At 40.7% G+C, this 26,386-nt stretch overlaps 2 protein-coding genes across 3 annotated transcripts in view; one reads left to right on the plus strand and one right to left on the minus strand.

Moving 5' to 3' along the window:
* Window positions 1–6,913, plus strand: part of trim3a (tripartite motif containing 3a) — a 31,641-nt gene extending 24,728 nt beyond the window's left edge. For both annotated transcript variants that reach the window (XM_060888144.1, XM_060888145.1), the window contains exons 7-14: window positions 217–604; window positions 1,717–1,820; window positions 1,948–2,115; window positions 2,209–2,377; window positions 3,601–3,660; window positions 3,761–3,831; window positions 4,442–4,582; window positions 5,524–6,913. In XM_060888144.1, the coding sequence (XP_060744127.1) occupies window positions 217–604; window positions 1,717–1,820; window positions 1,948–2,115; window positions 2,209–2,377; window positions 3,601–3,660; window positions 3,761–3,831; window positions 4,442–4,582; window positions 5,524–5,676 (1,254 nt within the window). In that variant the 3' untranslated portion in view covers window positions 5,677–6,913. The remainder of the gene's footprint in view (window positions 1–216; window positions 605–1,716; window positions 1,821–1,947; window positions 2,116–2,208; window positions 2,378–3,600; window positions 3,661–3,760; window positions 3,832–4,441; window positions 4,583–5,523) is intronic.
* Window positions 6,914–8,859: 1,946 nt separating this feature from the next.
* c4 (complement component 4) overlaps window positions 8,860–26,386 on the minus strand; it is a 30,014-nt gene continuing 12,487 nt past the window's right edge. The window contains exons 21-41 of the mRNA XM_060888528.1: window positions 25,359–25,562; window positions 25,206–25,257; window positions 25,024–25,107; window positions 22,834–23,037; window positions 22,169–22,244; window positions 21,890–22,046; window positions 21,709–21,813; window positions 20,476–20,644; window positions 20,196–20,383; window positions 19,044–19,199; window positions 18,893–18,952; window positions 18,705–18,795; window positions 17,424–17,595; window positions 16,451–16,538; window positions 16,279–16,353; window positions 14,353–14,455; window positions 14,178–14,267; window positions 11,786–11,878; window positions 11,626–11,709; window positions 11,394–11,535; window positions 8,860–9,498 (exon numbers count right to left, since the gene is read on the minus strand). Coding sequence (XP_060744511.1) covers window positions 9,357–9,498; window positions 11,394–11,535; window positions 11,626–11,709; window positions 11,786–11,878; window positions 14,178–14,267; window positions 14,353–14,455; window positions 16,279–16,353; window positions 16,451–16,538; window positions 17,424–17,595; window positions 18,705–18,795; window positions 18,893–18,952; window positions 19,044–19,199; window positions 20,196–20,383; window positions 20,476–20,644; window positions 21,709–21,813; window positions 21,890–22,046; window positions 22,169–22,244; window positions 22,834–23,037; window positions 25,024–25,107; window positions 25,206–25,257; window positions 25,359–25,562 — 2,535 coding nt within the window. The 3' untranslated portion in view covers window positions 8,860–9,356. The remainder of the gene's footprint in view (window positions 9,499–11,393; window positions 11,536–11,625; window positions 11,710–11,785; window positions 11,879–14,177; window positions 14,268–14,352; window positions 14,456–16,278; window positions 16,354–16,450; window positions 16,539–17,423; window positions 17,596–18,704; window positions 18,796–18,892; window positions 18,953–19,043; window positions 19,200–20,195; window positions 20,384–20,475; window positions 20,645–21,708; window positions 21,814–21,889; window positions 22,047–22,168; window positions 22,245–22,833; window positions 23,038–25,023; window positions 25,108–25,205; window positions 25,258–25,358; window positions 25,563–26,386) is intronic.

Consider the following 26,386-nt stretch of genomic DNA (forward strand, 5'->3'; position numbering starts at 1 on the left):
TCATGCAATAGTCTTGGTTATTTTGGGGACCTCAAGAAATGCCTACAGTGAATAATTCAGGAACAGTGAAATAATGACAGACGCAAATAAGGAACAAATAAAAAAAAAAAGTGTTTTAAGGAGTTCAGCTTTAGAGTCTGACTTCAGTTCTTCTACTTTATAGCTCTGTGTTACATTCAATAATTACATACAATTATTATTATTTTTTTTAATCAGGACAAGGCTGGAGAGTTGGTGAAGTCAGGCAGCGCAGCTCTCGTTGCACACATCACCGGACCCGACGGCTCCGTCACTAACGGCGATGTGACGGACAACAAGAACGGCACTTACGACGTGGGCTACACTTTATCCAGTGAGGGTGAGTTCTCCTTCTCCCTGCTGCTGTACGGCCAGGCTGTGAGAGGAAGCCCCTTCCGTCTGCGCGCCGTCAAAGCCAGCGACGCACCGCACTCCCCCGAAGATGTCAAAAGACGCGTCAAATCCCCTGCGGGGGGAGGAGGAGGGGCTCACGTTCGCCAGAAAGCACTGCGGCGTCCTGCCAGCATGTACAGCACCACCAAGAAGAAGGAGAACCCCATCGAGGACGAGCTTATCTTCAGAGTAGGTGAGTACAGTGAGAAAATCGTGGGTCAGGTTTATTTTATTTTTATTCAGGTAGAGGATAACACTGTAGATTTAAATAGTAATAAACAAAACAGAGGGAGGCACGGTGGCTTAGTGGTTAGCACGTTCGCCTCACACCTCCAGGGTCGGGGTTCGATTCCCGCCTCCACCTTGTGTGTGTGGAGTTTGCATGTTCTCCCCGTGCCTCGGGGGTTTCCTCCGGGTACTCCGGTTTCCTCCCCCGGTCCAAAGACATGCATGGTAGGTTGATTGGCATCTCTGGAAAATTGTCCGTAGTGTGTGATTGCGTGAGTGAATGAGAGTGTGTGTGCGCCCTGCGATGGGTTGGCACTCCGTCCAGGGTGTATCCTGCCTTGATGCCCGATGACGCCTGAGACAGGTCACGGCACAGGCTCCCCGTGACCCGAGGTAGTTCGGATAAGCGGTAGAAGATGAATGAATGAATGAATAAACAAAACAGTAGTGAAATAATAATTTACTGTAATCATTTTATTGATCAAGTTCCCTGTTCCCTTTCTCAATTCTGATTGGTCAGAATTTTTATAACAGCCGATTTTATTAATATACTCTTTATGTGTATATTAACTTGACTTGACTATTCAGTCATAGCTTCTTACCTGAATGCATACTGTACCACACCAGAAGCCCAAATTAATGTGAAGTCGTGGCCTAATGGTTAGAGAGTTTGACTCCTAACCCTAAAGGTTGTGGGTTCGAGTCTCAGGCCGGCAATATCACGACTGAGGTGCCCTTGAACAAGGCACCGAACCCCCCCAACTACTCCCCGGGCGCCACAGCATAAATGGCTGCCCACTGCTCTGGGTGTGTGTTCACGGTGTGTGTGTGTTCACTGCTGTGTGTGTCCACTTTGGATGGGTTGAAATGCAGAGAACGAATTCTGATTATGGGTCACCGTACTTAGCCGTATGTCACGTCACTTTCACAATTAGCAATAACGGAAAAGAAAATGCGTTTTGTTAACATTTTTATATGTTATAACATAACATTTTTATTAGTATTTTCTCCTCACCACATGTGTTTAACTGAACTCTTTTTATAAAGCCTTAAAATCTGTTTTCATATTTGCGTCAGGCTCGAGAGGGCGTGAGCGAGGTGAGTTCTCCAACCTCCAGGGCATCTCCACGTCCATCAATGGCCGTATAGTGGTGGCTGACAGCAACAACCAGTGCATACAGGTGAGGAGCCTCTTACATTCCATGACCACCGTGACATCACCATGATCATCACTATCAGTAGAGAAAATGGGCAATTTATATATTTAGCCTCGCTAGTTCCAAACCACTGGATGTTGATGCTTTACAGGTGTTCTCTAATGATGGTCAGTTCAAGCTACGCTTTGGGGTCAGAGGTCGTTCGCCAGGGCAGCTGCAACGTCCCACCGGTGTGACCGTCGACATGAACGGGGACATCATCGTAGCAGACTATGACAACAGATGGATCACGATCTTCTCTTCGGATGGAAAGTTTAAAGTTAGTGAATTGAGTAAATGCATTTGTAAATGTCAGTTTCTTTCCCAAGCTTCCTCTCAATCATGAATCTGGTTTTTTTTGGGACTGCTTTAGAGTAAAATTGGAGCTGGGAAGCTGATGGGACCCAAAGGAGTAGCCGTGGACAAAAACGGTCATATCATAGCTGCAGACAACAAAGCCTGCTGCGTCTTCATCTTTCAGTCCAACGGCAAACTGGTGACCAAGTTTGGAGCCAAAGGGACGTTAGACAGGCAGTTTTCAGGTGCTTTTTTACCCTGAAACACTCATGCGCTATATGGCCAAAAGTATGTGGACCCCCTGAACATCGTTCTCATTAGTACTTACTGTACATCTCATTCATGATTTATTCTCCCTTTGCTCTTATAAGAAGTTCCACTCTTCTCTTTTGGGAAGGTTTTCCACTAGATATTGGAAAGGAAAGTGGGTGGAAGGAAAAAAATGAGGATGGAAGGAAAAATATGAGGATGGAAGAAAATTAAGGGAATGAGGATGGAAGGAAAGGAATGAGGATGGAAGGAAAGGAAAAATGAAAGGAATGAGGATGGAAGGAAAGGAAAAATGAAAGGAATGAGGATGGAAGGAAAGGAAAAATGAAAGGAATGAGGATGGAAGGAAAGGAAAAATGAAAGGAATGAGGATGGAAGGAAAGGAAAAATGAAAGGAATGAGGATGGAAGAAAAGGAAAAACGAAAGGAATGAGGATGGAAGGAAAGGAAAAACGAAAGGAATGAGGATGGAAGGAAAGGAAAAAATGAAAGGAATGAGGATGGAAGGAAAGGAAAAAATGAAAGGAATGAGGATGGAAGGAGAGGAAATTAAATAAAAGGAAGGAGGATAGAAGGAAAATGAAAGGAATAAGGAGGGAAGGAAAGAAAATGAAAGGAAAGTAAGGAGGATGGAAGGAAAGGAAATGAAAGGAAAGTAAGGAGGATGGAAGGAAAGGAAATGAATGGAAAAAGAAAGAAAAGGAATTAGGATGGAATGAAATTAAAGGATTTAGCATGGAAGGAAAGGAAATGAAAGGAAAGGAGGGAGGAAAGAAGGAAAGGAAAGAAAGGAGGATAGAAGGAAAAGGAAGGGGGTAGGAAAGGATAGGAAAGGAAGATGGAAGGATGGGTTACAGTTGGTGTTCACTGGGGTTGAGCCAGTCTGGGTTCTGTGCAGGACACTAAACGTCTTCCAGTCCAACCTTCTCAAAACATGTCTTCATGGCTCTCTGTGCTTTGTGCACAGCTGGACTGTTGGAACAGGTTTCAGCCTCCTGGTTCCAGTGAAGGGAAATTGTACTGCTACAGTATACTGTACAAAGACGCTCTATACAATCGTGTGTTTTAATGTCAAATTAGTTATGTGGTATAGTCATGTGGTTGTGATGGTCAGGTGTCCACCTACATTTGGTTGTATTGGGTAGAAAAAACCCAAATCCTCACATTAACGATTAACTCTCAACTCTGTTTATTCTAGATAAAATTACTCCAACCACCCCAACAGAGCCAAAGCTCAGTAAATCAGGCCCTGCCTTCAGTAAGTACCCTGTACATACCCTGTATGTTAGTTATACTATAAACATTTATATAAAAATTAAATCATTTTTTTGTTTGTTTCTCTCTGTTGTGATCTCTAGGTCCCCATTTTGTAACCGTGAACAACAAGAACGAAATAATAGTGACAGACTTCCACAATCACTCCGTTAAGGTACACTGTAACTTCTCAGAACGTCGCTTTAGCTACTCCGTTCGTTCCATTTATTTATGTCATGTCTATTTAGGGTGCTTATACAGTGTTTGGGGGAATATGATGTCAATCATAATATTACCAGAGCACAAAGAGCATGGATTCAGCACTAAATAAGCAATATCAATAATCAGTATTGTGTGTGACATCTAGCATATATTTTCAGAACACGTACCACAGTTTGTAGCTTGAGGATCAGTTTAACAGCTCGCTTCTGTAAAGAAGTAAACGATTCACTTCTGCAGCTGAGTCGATTCGGAGTCTAATCTTTTTTGAATCACTTGGTATCGGGCCAAGACCAGCACACAAAGACGCTCTTGGGCCGGTTGTTTGGGTTTGTTTGAAGTCAGTTTAGTCCAAACTCAAGTGTGATGAAACGCACTAGGATTCCATACAAACAGACTAAATGCTGCATATTTGAAAACATCTTTTTTTTCTTTTTTTTTTTTTTCTTCTGAACATATTCAGTAAAAGTAAAAGAAACATGACCCCACTATCAAAAAGAACGTTGTGTCGGTTAGATCAAATAGGACACGTTTGGGCTCGCTGATGTCCGTCTCCTGTTGTTTAGGTTTATAACGCAGACGGCGAGTTCCTGTTTAAGTTCGGCTCTCATGGAGAAGGTAACGGCCAGTTTAACGCTCCCACAGGAGTGGCAGTGGATGGCAACGGAAACATCATTGTTGCAGACTGGGGTAACAGCAGGATCCAGGTAAACTACACCGTGTCTGCGTACTAGTGGGAATGTAAATCGATATGTAAAACAAGCCATCGCCTCAGTGTAAGTCCAGATTTTATCTCTGGGATTGATTTTAATGGGATTGAGACTAGCGATGCGGTAGGTTATGAGTCAGACTGTCAAAAACTGCACACAGAGACATGCAGTCAGTGTGAGGTCGTTTTAATAAACACATTCATTTCAGCAAGAAAGGAAGGAATGATGGCGGGAAGGAAGGAAGGAAAGAAGGAAAAAGAAAGGATGGAAGGAAAAACGAAGGATGGAAGGAAAAAATCAAGGAAGGAAGGAAAAAGAAAGGATGGAAGGAAAAAATCAAGGAAGGAAGGAAGGAAGGAAGGAAAATGAAGGAAGGAAAAAGGATGGAAGGAGGGAAGGATCCCTCCTTCCTTCCTTCCCTCCTTCCATCCTTTTTCCTTCCTTCATTTTCCTCCAGGAAGGAAGGAAAAAGGAAGGAAGGAAGGAAAAAAAGAGGAAGGAAGGATGGAAGGAGGGAGGGAGGAAAGGAAGGAAGGAGGGATGGAAGGATTGAAAAAGAAAGGAGTGAAGGAAGGAAAAAGAGAGAAGGGAAGGAAGGAAAAAGAGAGAAGAGAAGGAAGAAAGGAAAAATCAAGGAAGGATGAAAAAGAAAGGTATCGAAGAAATGAAAAAATAAACTATGTTTAGTGCAAATGTGAAGAACTTTTTAAATGACAATTGTTAATCACACCAGTGTCTCTGTGACAGCATCATCATCTCAGTACACAGAACAGTGTGGAGTCAGGAGTTATTGTTAATTACACTGCATGTGTGTCTGTTTCAGGAGATTTAATGCGTGTGTCAAGGTGAATGAATTAAGACAGATTTAATAGTGATGGTTTTGTGACTGCATACTGTGTGTGTGTGTGTGTGTGTGTGTGTGTGCGTGTGCGCTGCAGGTGTTTGACAGCTCAGGCTCATTCCTGTCGTACATCAACACGTCAGCAGACCCTCTGTATGGCCCCCAGGGTCTGGCTCTCACCTCTGAAGGACACGTGGCCGTGGCAGACTCGGGGAACCACTGCTTTAAAGTCTACCGTTATCTGCAGTAAAAAAAATCCCCTCAAGGGTCGTCCAGCAAAAGTATTGTACACATGTAACATGTTACATGTACACGTTTTGTTTTTTTATGCACACCACAAAGGCCCCTGCCACTGACACGACCTTGATTCGAATCAAATTGAAGTTCAAGCAAGGTCTGACATTTTATCCCTCCTCACTATTGCACTGATTCGAACTGATTGTGAATTCTGAATTAAATCCAGAAAAAACTAGACACCGTCACCAACATACTGTACAAGAGTAATAACAATCGCAGCACTCCGAGCAGTGTTTGCGAAGGCAGCTACTCTTCAGCTTTTACACATTATCAACATGTTGGTTTATGACGCAATTACGACCTTTTCAGAGGCAAGAAATTCCTTTACTTATCAACAAGCCGTCTGAAAAGCGTACTGTGAAAACAAGCCATTTTCTATCAGACTAACTCTCTTGTGCATTGACTCGTCGCCAACGTCAATGCGTTTGTGTCATATCGTGTGCATTCGCTGCTTTTTGCAAAGTCACAGCGCTTCAATACGATAAAGCTTCAAATGCTAGTGTTTCATCCACTAATGTACAGGTAGAGGACACGCAGCTTCTAGTTCTTATAACGTTCACCTGCCTTAAAGTTCTCTTACCGTTCGTATATCTGACATGGGTGTCGGCCACGTGACCCCAGCACAACAGACGTGACTCTAGACGTAGTGAAGGATTTTTTTTATTTTATTTTATTTATTTTATTTTGTATACAGTGTTATGATTTTATAGTTTTTTTTTTTTTGTTTGTTTGTTTTTTTGCATTTCTGTAACGTTTATCTGCAAATGCCTTGACATACAGTAGACGCTACTGCATGAACCGCTTCAGGCTAGGAAGCAAACATATTGCCAAACACGAACGGTGCACATCTTCGAGAAAAGAAAAAAAAACAAACAAACAAACAAACAAAAAAAAAAAAAAAAACAAGAAAAGAATCAAAGCCAGTCTGTGTACAAGACTAGAGGTGTTCATAGTTTTGCTTCTAAAGTTTAGTAGCAAATTGTAAACCCACAGAATTCATCATTCCCATATCGGAAGATCTGCATCAGTTTTAAACGTTTAATTGAATCCCTGCGGTTTTAGTACAAGCTGAAAAAGCAAATCCAGAGAGAATGCATTTTCTTTGTCCAGGGCTTATAGGATTGATTTTGTGCCAAAAGTAACAAAATTCCAAAAAAATGCAAAATACTATCATCACAATGAAAACAAACCTCCTTCTTCTTCGGCTGCTCCCGTTAGGGGTCGCCACAGCGGATCGTTATTCTCCATCTTGCCCTTTCCTCTGCATCCTCCTCTGTCACACCAACCTTCTGCATGTCTTCTCTCACCACATCCATAAACCTCCTCCTTGGCTTTCCTCTCCTCCTCTTGCTCAGCAGATCCATCCTTAGCATTTTTCTTCCAATATACCCCATATCCCTCCTCTGTACGTGGCCAAACCTTCTCAATCTTAACTCTCTAATATACATATTTCCAATCCTGTCCTTCCTCGTCACTCCCGATGCGAATCACAGCATCTGCAGCTCTGCCACCTCCAGCTCTGCCTCCTGTCTTTTAGTCAACGGCATCATCTCTAAGTCCATAGCTGGTCTCACTACATATCTTGTAGATATCACAATGAAAACAAATGATAAACAAATAAATAAAAGCTTTACAAACATAGCTTTAATAAAGAAATAAGAACGTTTTTATACATATACATATAATACATGTAGGCTGTTGTAGCTTAGTGGTTAAGGGGTCCGCTACTGTTTGGATGATTGTGAGTTCAAATCCCAGGTCCACCAAGCTGTCACTGCTGGGCCCCTGAGCGAGGCCCTTAACTCTCAGTTGTATAAAATGGGATTAAATATAAGTTACTCTGGATAAATGCGTCTGCTAAATGCTGTAAACGTAATATACAAGATCATACATCAATATCCTGTTCTCATTTTTTTTTACCTCAGTCAGAATGTTACCTTTTTCTTCCGCCAAAGCTCATTTTACTGTTATGTTTCTTACCGTTCAAAGCTATACATCCTTTTAGTGTATTACAAGACTGCTTTACATTTATTCCATTTTATTGTCTAGTGAATAATAGGCAATAATTTGCCAGTGTATATATATTATGGATGAGGAAAAGGTTTGAATATGTCTGACTTAAGTTAGAACAGCTTTAATCTATAAACAGTCGCTCCTTCAACTTTCTCTCTTTTCATCTCTCGTGAACAGCTGAGAGCGCTCAAAGTCTTCTGAAGCCTTTGCCGATTGTTCCATCCCATTTAATTTATAGTGATGATGATGATAATAATAATAATAATAATAATAATAATAATAATAATTACTATTAATATATGAATAAGAATTATGATATCATCACTTAATAATAATAATAATAATAATAATGTGGTGATATAATAATTCTTATTCATATATTAATAGTTATTGTTATTATTATTATTATTATTATTATTATTATTATTATTATTATTATAAAGGCTAAGAACAACACTAACCTCAGAAAGAAGGTGACTAATCACCGCACAAAGTGCCCATAAAACAGTGGGGCAGTGTTGGAGCAGTGTTGGGGCAGTGGTGACTCAAGTGGTTAAGGCTCTGGGATGTTGATTGAAGGATCAGAGGATCAAGCCCCAGTACTGCCAAGCTGCCACTGTTTGGCCCTTGAGCAAGGCCCTCAACCCTCCCTGCTTCCTGTATCATAGCTGCACCTGCACTCCAACCCCCAACCTCCACAGTTGGGATATGTGAAGAAAAGAATTCCACTGTGCTGTAAAGTATATGTGGCGATGATATGTGACTTCTATCCCCCACCCGACCCTTTCCTTTCCTTAAAATCAACCGTTCAACTATAATGTGATGTGCTGCCCTCTGGTGGTCTGACACGGAACTGCCCAAAGTATCCATGATACACACATACTGTGATTGGCTCGTTTTAAGACTCTGGCACACGTGAAATGTGAGTAAAAGGTAATAAATAAAGACAAAATGGTAAATTCTAGAAGGTGTAAGTAAGTGAAAGGCATCTTCAACAACAGACTGGAGGTATTGTTATTATTAAATAATAATCATTTGTATTGTGATATGAAGTATTTTCTTTCAAGTGTAATTCTGATTAATACTTTTGGCACATAATTAACCGGATCCATGAACGAGGCAATGAGATTTTTTTTTTTTCTTTTGTAATCCTTTATTTGTGATCTGTTATATTGCAGTAAAGTCAGTGTTCAGTTTCAGCTCTAAACTGTTCCTGTGCTGTGTATTAACAGGAAACCATTCCTCAGATATATTCTGGTTAACGTCAGTCCGACGTCTTTTATGCATCAGTCAAAGCAGGGTGGTTAAAGAACTATTGAAAATAATTAATCACTGAGCCAAACATCATTACGTTCAAAGCACGATGATTGTTAGGTTATTAATGACAAGTACTAACATTTCATTCCTGTTCATTCCATGATTACTTTTTTTTTTAAGAGAAGTAAAGCTCATGCTTATCTGCAACATGACTTTCTGCTGCACTTCCAACTCCGCTGGTCCACAAACCCTAATTTTACTTGGTCATATGCACTGAAAATAAAAGCACACAATTTACTGAGCTATGTGTCGTGGCTTTGATATTTCTGTGTCAGCTCTCGTCTCTTCGCCGTCTCGTGTCCGCTAAATCGCGCACTTCTTTTGAGCATGTGACTCTATGAAGGATTCAAGAAGCTGACAAGCTCGTTTGCTTTTGGTCGCCTTGCACTTCTTGGCTGGAGGGATCTCCTCGATCCACATCTTATTATCTAGGATGTACCTAAAGCTGGAAAAACACACGGTTTATTAAGAGAGATGGATTCAGTATATAAATAATAAAGATGTATTAAAATAAATAAAGGTTGAAAAATCGTTTGAAAATCATAAAAGCGTTTCGGTCACCGAATGTTCGGGTCGTATCTCACCAGGAACTTCCGAAGAGTCTCCAAACTCCAGACTTTTAAGATTTGATCCTGAATGTAGCCCCCAACATACACACACACACACCCACACACCCCACCCCCCTCAACGCACCATTATGTACACAGCATTTAAGAATTTAATAAAAGTTTTCGATTAGTTTAAAAAAAAAAAAGGAAAAGGGGCCGATGTAGCTAAGTGGTTAAGGTGTTGGACTACTGTTTGGAAAGTCATGAGCTCAAATCCCAGGTCCACCAAGCTGCTACTGCTAGGCCCCTGAGCAAGGCCCTTAACCCTCAATTACAGGATAAGGGCTTCTGCTACATTCTGTATATCGTCGCTGTCGGGCGGAATCCTCGTATCTCCAAAACCGTTATTTTTCAGGAAATTAAAAAAACGCCGTACCTTATCTGCAATGCACAGGGTTTAGTCCGCGTTGCAGTGGATTGTCTTGTGCTAAATTCCTGTCCTCAGACGAGCACCAAAACTAGCGGGGGTCAAGATTTTTTTTCTTTGAGCCCAGTGTTTTGAAGACATTTACCTCAGAAGACGTGTTGATTCGTTGCGACTCTTCTTGAGGAGAAATATGCCGCGAAGCTCTCCCGCGGAGTGAGGAAGAGGTGGACAGTTGAAGTGTCCAATGGAGTTATGAGATTTGCACTCAAGCTATTTTCAAGACTTTAGATTGGTTAATAACTTGTAAAAATAACAAACCCACGTGGGGACTGACCAATAGCATCGATATGTGAAAAAATATGAAATTGACCAAATTTGGACATACGAGGTTTCTGCCCGACAGCGACGATATGTAAGATGAGGCTTGTTTTCTGATAACTAGGAGTATAGACCTAGTTGTCAAATGTCAAATAACAGAGATTTTATGAGAACAGTTTTACTTTTACACATTGGATGGATTTCGATCCCAGTTGTGTGTAATAACTCGCTGAGAGGACATGAGGAAGAAGCCTTGAGTGGAACCAAACTCCAAACAGAACTCCTCATCATCTGGGTGACACCAGAGAGTGATATTTATATATCATTCATTCATTCACTCATTTTCTACCGCTTATCCGAACTACCTCGGGTCACGGGGAGCCTGTGCCTATCTCAGGCGTCATCGGGCATCAAGGCAGGATACACCCTGGACGGAGTGCCAACCCATCGCAGGGCACACACACACACTCTTTCATTCACTCACACACTCACACACTACGGACAATTTTCCAGAGATGCCAAACAACCTACCATGCATGTCTTTGGACCGGGGGAGGAAACCGGAGTACCCGGAGGAAACCCCCGAGGCACGGGGAGAACATGCAAACTCCACACACACAAGGCGGAGGCGGGAATCGAACCCTGACCCTGGAGGTGTGAGGCGAACGTGCTAACCACTAAGCCACCGTGCCCCCCATTTATATATCATATCTAATCAAATTTTTTTAAACACAATTTTTTCAACCATATCACCATAATGTTATTAACACTGATTAATCAAGCAGTAGGTAAAACCCTAGCACACTGTTACACCCTTAGTAATTATCAATTCAGTTTTAACATGAATTCCTTCATGATAAAAACCGACGTGTGTGTATAAGAAACAGGTTTCTGGTGAGACAGACGTAAATCTCTGGTAAGTAAAGTCATCCTTATATCTTCAGATGAGGAAAACGCACAACAAACACGTCTCAGATAATCGAATGCATATGAAGGTAACTTTTTTTTTTTTAAGTAAACAAATCCACAGAATAATCTAGATCTTACCGAGTCTCTGGGTTTCCCACAAACAGAGTGTCGTCCTGCCCCATAATCAGATAATCTGCCCCGACTTTCAGCTCCATCTCATTACATGATAAACGCTGGAGCATTTCTCGCTCGGCATCTTTCTGGATAGTGAAGTCTTTACCTATTCGTTTATTTAATTAAAATATATATATATATCAATCATAAAGCAATCAATAATGAAAATAGGAGCAGTAGGAATAATGCGACTCACCTGACCGAAGGACTTGAGTGATTGATGTTTTATAAGATATAAACACACCGTCGTCGCTGAGGCTGAGGATCTTGACTGTATAAACTGTAGGAAATGCATTGTTTATTTATTTAGCCTTTATGATTAGGGGAAAAAATAAATAAATAAATACATGACTTACCATAATCAACGCTGGGCAAAAAACAAGCATACTCAGTCCTGGTGTTTGCCTCCATGTTCTTACTGAAGGTGACTTTCAGCCTTGGACAGCCACCTAAAGAGAACCACACACACGGCTCTCAGACTCGCACAGCTTTATTACAGAATAAAATACTTTCTGACATGCTCATATAGCTGAACAACCAAAGACGTGGAAGCAGAGCTGAATGGCTTGTTTACTTCTTGCAGAAGTTCTCTCACCGCTGTGCTCTCTCCACTGGCTTCCAGAGGAACCTTCAGGCATCAGATTCAAAACACTGATACTTGCCTACAAAGCCAAAAATAGACCAGCTCCCTCTTATCTCAAAGCTCTTGTCACTCCTCGCGCTAAACCTCACTCCATCAGATCTACCAGCACTGCTCAACTGTCCCACCATCTCTCAGGGTAAGAGGTAGATATACATCAAGACACTCTTCTGTTCTGGCACCGAGGTGATAGAATGAACTTCCTCAAGATGTCCGAACAGCTGTCTGTCACTGGCTATCTTCAAACAACTGGTGAAGACCTACCTCTTCCTGAAACACTTACACTAGCGCTTATTTTCTCTTATTGTTTTATACCTGTCGTTTTCTGATGACACCTGAGATAGGCACAGGCTCCCCGTGACCCGAGGTAGTTCGGATAAGTGGTAGAAAATGAATGAATGAATGAATGAATGAATGAATGAATGAACGGTTCAATACCGCCGATTCAAGCTAAGACACGTCTAGTGACATCATCACGATACGCATTCAGCCAAAACCCTCTTCTATTCATGTGCACCGAACATGAGTACACCTATCATAGAAAGCCAAGAAATCTTTTCTATCGCAAATTTCAGGAAAAAACTGCAGCATTTTCGTCTGCAACAATTGTAAAAAAAAATCTTGGAGGAACTGGTAAATAATAGCACTAATTCCAGTAAATGAGGTGTTACTATAGAAACAATAAACATACACACATGGACAAAATTGTTGGTACCCTTCCATTAAAGAAAGAAAAATCTACAATGGTCACTGAAATAACATGAAACTGAAAATAAGTAATAATTAATAAAAACGTACTGAAAATCGATTGATGAAATTCAGACGTTGCTTTTTGAATTGTGGAAAAAAAACCGAGACAATGAAGCTGGCCTGAACAAAAAGAAAAGATGTACCATAGGACCAATGTGTTACGACCTGGTCTAGGTCAGACCGTAACATACAGGTAAAAATAAAAATCAGTATGAAAACAAAAGGGGAAAAAATAAACAAAACGTAGCACGAAAGTTTCACATCTCGGATTTATTCATTTTTTTTTAGGTGGTGACGGCTTCAGAAGTCGGAAAGGCCAAAATAATAAACAAAACTCCCTCTATCTCAACAAATGCCACTCAGTTAACCTGATCCAAAGAAAAGAAAATAAAAGACATGTCCTTCCCTCACTCCCTATCTAGCCAAATTGTAATTAGCATCACATGTGTCTTCAAACACATTTTTGGTATTGTGGTGGGAACCACACTGAACATGGACCACAGAAATCTAAGGACAGAGTTGTCTCAGGAGATTAGAAGGAATACTAGATTTGTAAAGTTCGTCGCAACAAACTTTGATGTTGCCTTTGACGGGGCAAGTATTCGCAACGGGCGGTGCTTTTTGGAGGCAAGTGGACATAAAACTTGTGAAATCTAGTGGAGTGCTAGGGTACCAAAACATTTGGAGGCAAGTGGAGACGAGCATGTGACGTCATCCGAAAACCTGTGACGCAATTCCGCTCCTTGGGCTGAGTGTTTTGATATGCCACATGTCCATGTTGTGCTAATGTTTTTGTTTTCACGTGACATCACGTGACGTCACGTGACGTCATCAGAATACCTGTGACGAAGTTCCCCTCATTGTTCTGAGTGTTTTGATATGTCACATGTCCATGTTGTAAAAGGTTTTTTGATTTTGCGTATATTGGGGGCGGGGCTGCGGCACAACCGGAAGGCCAGTCGGTACACCAATTTAAAAGTTTGTTCAGAGTATCACCCTAAAGGAGCTGGCTGAGTTTGGTGTAGAAAGTTCGAAAGCTTGCCGAGTTAAAAACCTCCAAAGTTTATAATGGGAGTCTATGGGGAAAAAGGCCAATTTGAGACCCGGTACCGGAAGTACCGGTACTCTGATCGCTTAGAAAAGTAATAGCAATAAACTTCAGATCAGGGTCTACAACATATCCAAATTTGGTTCATGTGGCTCGAAAGCCCTAGGAGGAGTTACTCTTGATAAATTTTTGTCTAAGCTTAAATAGAAAAACAGAATGTTGGCTTCTACAAAGCCAATATAATGACAGACACACAGGTTTGGTGTAACACACACAAGGCAGTGATGTGTACCAGTGCTGTCACACTCACCCTCGGCACACGTGCACACATCTGCCTCACACAGCTTAGTGAGCATGGGACTGTCCTTCGGGGCCGAATAGAACACCGAACACTTTCTATCTGTAAAACCAAAACAGTCGCATCAGTCAACATGTCTGACATTTGTCTCGGGAGACACGACAGACATGCTGTAATCATGATTGACCTGGACTGTAATAATCGTAGATGACCGCCGCTGCGGGCTGGACGAGTCCGACGGGAATGGTCTGCTCTGCACGGAACCGAACACACGTCTCCTCATCGGTGATCTGTGAAGCGTACAGTAAGTCATAGTTTTCATAGTTTATTAGCCTTAATGTGGACAAACAGAATCATAGGTTTGGAGCTAGTCTCCTTATCTGTTCCTAGCCAGTACAGTTGGGTGCAAAATTTTGTGCATTTTTAGACTAAAATGATGTTTAATGTAAGTTTCTTTCTTTAATCGTGATTAATCCTTAGTGAAATGTCGTCTTAAACATTTTTAATTCTTTCCATTTGTTCAAGTTCAAGTTCAACTTTATTTGTATAGCACATTTACAAACAGCCACATGGCTGACCAAAGTGCTTCACAGTGCGTTTCACATACACACACATACACTTAAGAATACACACATGCACAAAGTAGTTCAAGAAACTAAAATAAGAATCTTAAAAAATATATATGTATATATGTAAATATATATCATTCATTCATTCATCTTCTACCGCTTATCCGAACTACCTCGGGTCACGGGGAGCCTGTGCCTATCTCAGGCATCATCGGGCATCAAGGCAGGATACACCCTGGACGGAGTGCCAACCCATCGCAGGGCACACACACACACTCTCATTCACTCACACAATCACACACTACGGACAATTTTCCAGAGATGCCAATCAACCTACCATGCATGTCTTTGGACCGGGGAAGGAAACCGGAGTACCCCAAGTAAACCCCTGAGGCACGTGGAGAACATGCAAACTCCACACACACAAGGCAGGGTTGGGGGAATCGAACCCCCAACCCTGGAGGTGTGAGGCAAACGTGCTAACCACTAAGCCACCGTGCCCCACATGTTCCGAACAAATGTCATTAAAAACCAAGGAGTTATCTAAACAAGTCCAGGACTAATTTCTGTAAAGATGTCTATGTTCTGTGGATTTAATAATCTGGCACAATCAGCACTCTGACTGCAGAAGGTCTGGACTCTGTAGTAACTTTTATATGCCAGGGACCTCCCTTTGTTTTGTTCAGCATCATGATAAGGAGCATAAACTTCTAAAGTCACTGCATAACCATATATTCTTTAAGGAAGACATGGAATTAATGAGTCTGTACTGTGAACTTCCAGTGTTTAGCTGATACTCAATAAGTTCTTATTGCCATTATGACAGCTTTCTTTGTCCTTGTGGGAAGTAGACAGTCATGCAGTGTTTGCGGGTGGACCATTAACAATCATGACCCAAACATCTCCCGGAAATCCTCTAGAATCCAACCAACCAGATTGTGACTTCAAAACTGGTGAAGTGTTTCCACTTTTGTGTGGTTTATGCATCAGAAATCAAGCCAACAGTTCATGTGCGTGAAGTCTGAGACCATCAGAGATGTGAAGTTCCAGTTAAATCAAATTCAGTTCCAAGTTGTAACTTTCCAAAATATGGAAAAGGTCAAAGTGGTAAATACTTATACAAGCTGCTGCTATTTATTTATTTATTTATTTATTTATTTATTTATTTTAGGATGGTTAATGTGGTTTGAAATAATCTCCACAAACTGAAATAAAATCCACATTTAAATATTTTAACTAGAGTATATCAATTCTGGAAGCAAATGTTAAAAATAAATAAATAAAATAAACAATGCTGTTCTTTTTTAGTTTCAGAACTTTTATTCTCAATCTTACATTATTTTTATCTTCATATCTAAGCTACAGCACACATGTTCCTTCATACAGTATGCAACATATATATCACGATCACAGTCATTATTTTGCTCTATAGTTGTGCCTGTCTCGCCTAATCGAACACATCCAGCTGTTACAATACAAAGACCGTAACATCTGTATGAGGCAGTAAAAGGATAGTACAGGACGATATAAATGACAGTGTTTACCTTATCAAAGTAGAGGAAGACTTTGTTGTTGTAAAAGTCATAATGGTCGATGTATTTCTCTGTGCCCTTTACGTTCTAGAGAGAAAACAGGAACACGCTACGTGTAAAGACCAGTAAGACCAGTTATGGAGGATAATTTACTATTGAAAAAGAACTGTAACGATTCACATACATCTTCCAGATCTTGGATGTTTGGTGTGAGTCCAGTCAGGAGTGAGATGTCCACCAGGACCATACCAGTGGAATTTCCCTGTTTCTTGCTAGGAGGTGAGCGTGATGAAAACGATTAGCGCTTATAATCGTTAAAACGTATAAAAGCCTGTATTTAACCTGTATGTGTGTTATATTCTGGAAGTCCCTTCATTCATTCATTCATTCATTCATTCATCTTCTACCGCTTATCCGAACTATCTCGGGTCACGGGGAGCCTGTGCCTATCTCAGGCGTCATCGGGCATCAAGGCAGGATACACCCTGGACAGAGTGCCAACCCATCGCAGGGCACACACACACACACACACACACTCATTCACTCACGCAATCACACACTACGGACAATTTTCCAGAGATGCCAATCAACCTACCATGCATGTCTTTGGACCGGGGGAGGAAACCGGAGTACCCGGAGGAAACCCCCGAGGCACGGGGAGAACATGCAAACTCCACACACACAAGGCGGAGGCGGGAATCGAACCCCGACCCTGGAGGTGTGAGGCGAACGTGCTAACCACTAAGCCACCGTGCCCCCCTGAAGTCCCTTCATATTGTGACATTTTAAATACACACATTTTAATTTGAATCTGAAGCCATTGGGATTATGTCTGTTTTTATACAGGTCATAAAAATCAAAGCACGACATCACACCTACTGTAGATAGCAAGGTTTTTAGGGATTTTAAGGCAGACTGACTCCTTACCCAGTGTCAATTTTGCGTGATAAAGAAATGTATGCGTGTAATTTGTTATAAACTAATACATATTAGTCATATTATAGCTGAGAGTATATTAAATTTCAGCATTTTTGCTTCCAGAATTCTGCAACAGTAACAGTACACTAAGCAAAAATGTCATTTATTAGCCAAAATATTGCCTGTAATACTCATGAATATGATCTTCCATTGAAAAGCTGATTACGATTGTTGCGTACCTCACACACACTGTATATAAGAGTGTGTTTTCTTTCTTCGGTTCCTCTGGAGCTTGTCTCTTCCTGCGGGTGCGCAGATCAAACCAGTCCTGTCTGCTGTTGGGTTCGTCTCTCGCCAAATCGTCGTCATAGTTATAGTAATCGTCCAGACTCTCTTCGTTTTCTCTGGACACTATAGTAAAAGGAAAGATTGGGTGCAAAAGTTTGTGTACCTGTTGTCTGAAATGATGTTTAATTTGCGTTTCATTCTTTAGTCATGCTTGTCCTTACTAGAATGTCATCCTAAACAATTGTATTGCTTTCCATTTCTTTCCCCACTGATCTTCTGCTTCAAATTTTGCCTTAACCAACTCACAGCCACCTGCCAACCCTTTTATAAGCTGAATAGTAATTGAGCTTGAGCTAATCAGAATAAAGCTGACCACATGATTAGCAGTACAAAAGTATACATACATTCTCAGAGTCTAGATCCATTTAACCCTTTATATCTAAAGATGGTTGTTAGGAGGGGGCACGGTGGCTTAGTGGTTAGCACGTTCGCCTCACACCTCCAGGGTTGGGGGTTCGATTCCCACCACCGCCTTGTGTGTGTGGAGTTTGCATGTTCTCCCCGTGCCTCGGGGGTTTCCTCTGGGTACTCCGGTTTCCTCCCCCGGTCCAAAGACATGCATGGTAGGTTGATTGGCATCTCTGGAAAATTGTCTGTAGTGTGTGAGTGCGTGCGTGAGTGAATGAGTGTGTGTGTGTGCCCTGCGATGGGTTGGCACTCCGTCCAGGGTGTATCCTGCCTTGATGCCCGATGACGCCTGAGATAGGCACAGGCTCCCCGTGACCCGAGGTAGTTCGGATAAGCGGTAGAAAATGAGTGAGAGTGAGTGAGTGGTTGTTAGGGCAGTGGCTCAACTGGTTAAAGCTCTGGGTTGTTGATCAGAGGATCGGGGTTCAAGGCCCAGCACAGCCAAGCTGCCACTGCTCCAGGGGTGCTGTATCATAACTGCCCCTACACTCTGACCCCAATCTCCTCAGTTGGGATATGTGAAGCAAAAAATTCCACTGTGCTGTAATGTATATGTGGCGATAATAAAGGCTTCTATTTTATTCTATTTGGGTTAAAGCTTGAGTAAGGATGATGTCCCTAAAACTGTGGTGTAAAAGTGCTGTAACAAACAGACTTCATTTCCTGTTTGCAGCTTACATACAAAATTCAAAGGGATAAAAAGTGTTCTGATTTGACTTTGGGAAACTACTCGGCCTGTAGTTGCTAAAATGGAGAGTACTTACGGACGTCGAGTTCCCCTTCCACTTTAACACTGAGACTGAAGAGATCACAGAATGACTCATCCTTTTTCAGAGATCTATATGTCTGCCTAATCTATAAAAAGATGCAATGGATAAAAAATAAAACAGCAGAATAAAAGAAATTTTCTCAAGAACAACAGTTAGCATGTAGGCTTTAAAAGAGGCATTACCGATAACGTTCCTTTTCCTCGTCCCTGTACATGTAGGATTGCTTTGCCTACTTCTTTGAACTGTGAAATCAGAGTAAAACGTACTTACATGCTGCAAATTTATACAGAAATTAAAATACAGACTTAAAACAGGCCGATGTGTGTTTCTCACTTCGATCGCTGTTTGGGTCAGTGCAGTCTGCTTGTTTAAATGCAGTTTCCTCGTGTCTTTGTCGTTCACACATATTTCCACTCTCAGGTCCAGGTCATTCACGTCGTTGTTCTGTATGCTAAACCCCGTCAGAGCCTCAAGGGCTACGACTGTATCCTGAAAAGCGGAGGACTCAGAAATGAGTAAACCGATCACGACTATTCAGTGAGACTGTATTATCCAGACAACCAATCAAAAATACTGAACTGGATTAGGGTCGCATTTATACTGTATACTGCACCGGATTAATACCGGACTTGTGTTTTAATCAGACTTTGTGTTATAAATCCAATGCAGGGTAGCAGATAATGTTATTACATCTGGCTCTAACCTGATGCAGGATCAAAAGTTATATTTAATATTTGGTCCAAATCTAGCACTGATCCGGTTCGAAAGGGATTCAAACTCAAGTAAATACTGATGCCAACTAAAGCCTATATAAATATACATGATAAAATGTCACATATTTAAGATATTCATTCTGTTCTGCCACTGATCACTCATTTACACATATATTTTATCTTAACCTTCACCCTGGGGGAAGTCGTGGCCTAATGGTTACAGAGTCTGACTCCTAACCCTAAGGTTGTGGGTTCGAGTCTCGGGCCAGCAATACTACGACTGAGGTGCCCTTGAGCAAGGCACCGAACCCCCTCAACTGCTCCCCGGGCGCCGCAGCATAAATGGCTGCCCACTGCTCCGGGTGTGTGTTCACGGTGTGTGTGTGTTCATCGCTGTGTGTGTGCACTTTGGATGGGTTAAATGCAGAGAACAAATTCTGAGTATGGGTCACCGTACTTAGACGTATGTCACGTCACTTTTTCACTTTCACTGCTCCAAGGGTGCTGAATCATGGCTGAACCTGCGCTCTCACACCAACCTCCAAAGTTAGTATATATGAAGAAAGATGTGGTGTAATGTATGTGACAAAATAAAGGCTTCTATCTTCTGTCTTTCTTTCTTTTGGGTACAAGCTTGGGGGTTTGAGTGAGATTTGATTTCTTTTGTAAAGGAAATAGATAGATAGATAGATAGATAGATAGATAGATAGATAGATAGATAGATAGATAGATAGATAGATAGATAGATGGATGGATGGATGGATGACAGCACCTGTGTGGACTGGAATCCCCCACCATATTTGCGCTGTTCAGTGAGCCAGGTGGCGATGTTCTGAGCTTTCCGTTTGTCCTGCATGATCACGGCCTGTAGCAAACCGTACGCTGTGGCTTCTATTGAAATGGCATCAGCTCTCTTCTCCAAACCCCCTACTTTTCCGTTGACGTCCCAGAAGCAGCGATCTGAGAGACAGTACAAAGTGTATACATTTAATTCAGGCATGATTTTACTGATAAGAATTTCATCAGAGTGAGACGTTATGGTGAACAGTAACTTTTATCGCACGAGGCCATGTCCATCAGCTTCCTGTGAGCTCGCACTGCATCCGTGCTTTGATGATCATCCAGAGACAGAGCGTACGCCGAAATGGCGACGGTGTAGAGGTTTTGTTGTGCGTCGAAATTTGCAAGAAGATAAGACTTTGCTTTCCTAATTGCCACTCTCTGAAACAGAGAGAAAGAGGGAGAGAAATGACTGAAATGATTGTTACAGGTTACAGGTATGGGACATTTTTGCTTAAGCTAAAATGCTAATGTGATAGCATAACATTAATGGCAGCACTGTTGACTAACTAGTATTACCCATAGTCTTACAGCCAGGGTCACAAACTAAATATACCATACGTTTAAAATATTTGAGGAGCCTGTAATTGCTTTGCAAGAAAAATCTAGAGCCTTTTTTAAATTATTTTCAACTATTCTTAAGAGTGACCATTTCTCTAAAGAGTAAAATCCCAGTCCAGAGTCATATCATATAAAGCATCTTTATATCATTTATTCTTACTCATATTGAGTTTCCTTCTCTTGCTACACAATATTATTAGCTCTATAGCCATCCATGGGCATTTGAAGATGATTAAAGCCACCAGGACGCAGTATGGACCATGAGGATGAGTCTCTACCTCAGTTTGCTAACTAACCGCTAATACTGAAGTTACAGTGCATTCGAGTCTTCCTGGGATGTTCGTATTTGCGAGTTGAAAAGCTGTCAGATGTGCGGAGATCACTTTGGTTGGAGCAAGATGTGGGTGTAGGTTCTTTTAATAAACTACAAAAAAAATAAATAAATAAAAAAAAATAGAACGCACCACTATTCTATTTTATTGTATTCGATTCTATTTAATTCAATTCAATTCTAAGACTAGCATTAAACCAGTATCATAAATTTGCTAAGTCAATTTCTAGCTAATGGATATAAAGTGGTAAATATAAGTTTTATCAGTAAAAAATATTTTCTTTTTTTTTTTTTTGCAACATTTCAATATTTTTGCACTTTATTACAGCAGCATTTTGACATTTTCACATTTTGCCTCCATTTTACAGTAAGTTTCTCAATAAGTCTATTTCAAGGACCCAGTAAAAGAGGTATAATTGTTTCCTTTAAAGGATGAATTAAAAATAAAATCATCAGTTCAGGCAAACATAAGCCATGCTTTAAAAACGTTTTAATAAAAACATTTCCTTCCATTATTTAAGCATCAACAGAACGTGATATGTTCATGTGTTACCAGTTCTGTGTCTGTTCCCAACTCATACACAGGTTTAGCGTAATTCAGGGATATGAGGACGTATGCAGTCAAAGGCACATCGTTCTCAGATTGTCCGACTCCACCCTGAGAACACATAATAAAAGCTCTTGTTTAAAGTGTTGGCATGGGATGTTTTTTTAATCCACTGAGCTGCTTGTACCTTCATTCCTCTGTCATAGAGAGGATTTGGGTCATCCCATGCACCATTGGCTTTCTGTTTGGATATGAGATAAGATATGGCTTCCAATATGTATGAATCTGTAACGTCAATAATGTCCCGAGCTCTTGACAACTCCTTAGCAATAAAGGCAGTCAGCCTGGAGAGCCAATCAGACAAGAGTGTCAATTCCACATACAAGAACACGATGCCATGTATTGTAAAAGTGTGTCCGTTTTTACCCCATTAATATTTAATTACATAAAATGACAAAATAATCACCAAATGCTGCTGGGTGTTTTCAGAAAAGCTCCATAGGATCCATCATCCTTCTTGTACGTGAGGACTCGGATGTATCCTGATATATAAGCAGCCGTTATTTGTGGCATAGGGATGTAACCGAATACAAACAGATTACGAAAAGATACGATCGTTTTCTTTTTTTTTTTTTTTTTTTTTAAAAAGCTTGCCGGATTAGAGGTCCACATGATGCAATAAAGACATCTATTAAACAGAAAATTGTAACTTTCATGCAGGAGACTGCATCTACTGCATCTACTGCATCCTTTAGTATCTGCATGGTCAGACTTGTAGCTCTTTAAACTACCCTAGAGTTTATTTCAATTTTAGGAATTAGTACCAATCGGATATTTAGAAAAACATGTTCAAGGTATAAATTTTGTAAATATAAATAAATGAGCTGTCTGTTTATGAAATCGGTTCAGGAATCGAGTCAGAATTCTCTTTAGCAATTTCTATCACTTGATTTTTTTTTTTTTTCCTTCCGTGTGTATGAGAGAAGATGGAGGTACTGTATTTGGAGCACTACAGATACTGGTGGTGTGACTGTATCACACACATACTGTACACACACACAAACACAGCGACATCACCACAAATTTGTTGAACTGTTTCACTGAAATGAAGGTACAGTATCTGACACCCACCAGCTTGGATCATGAGTCGAGCCTCCTCTCGGCGCTCTGCTTTCAGAGACAGCCACTGGTTGGTGGCATCCAAATAGCTCATGGCGTGAATGGCAGGAGACATCTTCACCATGGTCTGTTCCGCACAGCCGGTTGGCATCTTGATCAACTCGTTCACTCCATCCAGGTTTAGACAGTTATCTACTGATTCACCCATCACTCCACCTGGAACACAACACAACACAATTCTGTACTGTGATATCAGTATATTTTGTGAGAGTAATGCAATCATTTAAAGGGTCACTATATTTTTATTAGTCTAGCTATACATTGCTCTAGCTTTCTGTACATCAGCTCCGTCTATCAATCTGTTCTTGTATCTCTCTGTTCAACAATCCTTTCTATTAGTCTACATGGATGTCTGCACCTCTCTGGCTCTACTGTATGTATCTGTCAATCAGTCTAACTACTGTCTAACTATGTTTCTTTCTGTCCGTTTTTCTGTCCATCCGTTTATCTGTCTGTCTGTTTGAGACTTTTCCGTCTCTGTAGGACAATGTCTCTTGTCTGTATGTTAATATAGCATTATGTATATCTACCTGTCTGTCTGTTAGTCTGAGTGTCTGTACATCAGTTTATCTGTCTTTCTGTATTATAATCATCAACCCATATTTATATATGCATCTTTTTCTTAATTGCTTTTCCTTTCTCTCTGTCTACCTGTATATCTGTCCATCTTTCTGTCTGTCCGTTTATTTCCTCCTCTCAGTCTGTATCATTGTTTGTTCATCTGTCTGTCTGTGCAGTAATCTATTTATCTGTCCATCTATTTGTATGATGCACTATATTTCTGTCCATCAATCTGTCTGTCTGACCACCTATTTATAGATAACTGTCTCTTATACTTGTTGTTTATCTGAATGTTTAAATGTTCATCTGCTTGTGTGTCTGCCTGTCTGTCTACATGTTCATCTGTCTGCCTGTCTACATATTCACCTGCCTGCCTGTCTGCTTGTGTGCCTGTCTGTCTGCATGTCTACATGTACGTCTGTCTCTCTGTCTGCATGTCTACATGTACATCTGTCTGTCTGCATGTCTACATGTACGTCTGTCTCTCTGTCTGCATGTCTACATGTACATCTGTCTGTCTGCATGTCTACATGTACGTCTGTCTTTCTGTCTGCATGTCTACATGTACATCTGTCTGTCTGCATGTCTACATGTACGTCTGTCTCTCTGTCTGCATGTCTACATGTACATCTGTCTGTCTGCATGTCTACATGTACGTCTGTCTCTCTGTCTGCATGTCTACATGTACGTCTGTCTCTCTGTCTGCAAGTCTACATGTACGTCTGTCTCTCTGTCTGCATGTCTATATGTACGTCTGTCTCTCTGTCTGCATGTCTACATGTACGTCTGTCTCTCTGTCTGCATGTCTACATGTACGTCTGTCTCTCTGTCTGCATGTCTACAGGTACATCTGTGTCTGTCAGTCTGTCTGTCTAAATGTTCGTCTGTCTGCTTGTGTGCCTGTCTGTCTGCATGTCTACATGTACGTCTTTCTGTCTGTCTGCATGTCTACATATACATCTGTGTCTGTCTGTCTGTCTGTCTGTCTGTCTGTCTGTCTGTCTGTCTGTTTGCCTATCTATCGGTCTGTCTGTCTACATGTTCGTCTGTCTGCTTGTGTGCCTGTCTGTCTGCATGTCTACATGCACGTCTGTCTGTCTGCATGTCTACATGTACGTCTGTCTCTCTGTCTGTCTCTCTGTCTGCATGTCTACATGTACATCTGTGTCTGTCTGTCTGTCTGTCTGTTTGCCTATCTATCAGTCTGTCTGTCTACATGTTCGTCTGTCTGTTTGTATGCCTGTCTTCATATTCATCTGCCTATCTGTCTGCTTGTGTGCCTGTCTGTCTGCATGTCCACATGTTCATCTGTGTCTATCTGTTTGTCGATCTATCTGTATGTCTGTTTGTCCGCCTATCTCTGTCTGTTTGTCCGCCTGTCTACATATTCATCTGCCTGTCTCTGTCCATCTATCTCTCTGTCTCCATGTCTACATGTACATCTGTCTGTGTGTCTGACTGCCCATCTATCTGTCTGTCTGTCTGTCTGTCTATCTATCAGTCTGTCTACATGTTCTTCTGTCTGTCTGCCTGTCTACATGTACATTTGTCTCTCTGTTTTTGTTTAATGCATGATCTTACCTTTAAAACTCATTTGTGTGCTTGATTCCTGACCCGGGACTTCGTCCTCAGGGGCCGGAATGTCAAATTCCATTTTACTCGCAGCTGTAAGCAAATTCCCACACAATTAGCTATTTATTAATAAAACCTTCCTATTGCTTTGTGTGACAGTTAATCAGCAGTGTGCAGTTTTACTGTCTTACTCTTTGCGTCGATGTTGTATTCATTTTCTATGGAGACTAGCTCACCCTCTCCCTGTAAACACAAACCAAAGAAACTCATTAACTGAGTTCTGATGATGAAACATATAACTGAACCTTGCTCATGTGATTGATAGCTTTGAGAAATGACAGTACCACCACTCTTAGTTCTTTCTTTATCTTATCGTGGATGTCGTGTGAGGCGTAAGCCAGAATGCTGATAGGGATGTTCTCGATGATCAGAGGCACCACAGCGAAATACACGGCCGTGGCGGACTGGGGCTCCACTGTGACCTTCTGCACCACATCTCCTGCCCCTGCGCTGCACAGCCCCGCCACCTGCTCCATCTTCACTGTGACCTGAGGTAAAGTGACAGGTGACAGACAAGTGAACATATTGACCGAAAAAACAAAACAAAACTGAGATTCTAGTTCGATTTCTGGACGCAATAGGACTGAAAAAAACAACTGGATCGGTAACAAACCTGTGCGCTTACACACATATTTAAAGAAGTTTAATAAGAATAACAAAATAAGAAGGGCTTTGAGTTGTATTCTATTTAAGGAATTAGGAAGTGGAAAGTATTAGGTTTATTATATTTACTTGTAATTAAAATACCAAATAAATGCTAATTTGACTTTATTATTATTTGTATTTTTTTTTTACAAATGTAATTACGTTCTCTTTTATTGTTTTTAAAGAAATTGGTAATTAATCCACCAAACAATTAATGACATAATTCATTCAAATCATATTTTAAAAGTATGTAATAAAAAACCAAAAAAATACAAATAAAAAAAAATATTATTATTATTATTATTATTATTATTATTATTATTATTATTATTATTATTATTAGTAGTAGTAGTAGTAGTAGTAGTAGTAGCAATTAATTAATTAATTAATTGATTTTTTGCATAAAGAAAATAATGCTTTCAGTAGCTGTTGCATGAACTAATGTCATTATACTGAAATAATTCTCATTATGAGACGATAAATGGCAAGCAATGACTAGCAAAGTATTCATATGAAAAATAAAGTCACATTTTGAACCTAAAACTAAAAAATGTTAATGTAAAAATAAGTGTGATGGTAAAATTTCCTGTAATAACAATTTCAGTATTATTTATTTATTGACTCTCAGATATTCATTGCTGCATTTACTTATTTTGGGAGTCACACT

This window comes from Tachysurus vachellii, chromosome 15 (genome assembly GCF_030014155.1).
Source record: "Tachysurus vachellii isolate PV-2020 chromosome 15, HZAU_Pvac_v1, whole genome shotgun sequence".
In the NCBI taxonomy this organism is placed as follows: Eukaryota; Metazoa; Chordata; class Actinopteri; order Siluriformes; family Bagridae; genus Tachysurus; species Tachysurus vachellii.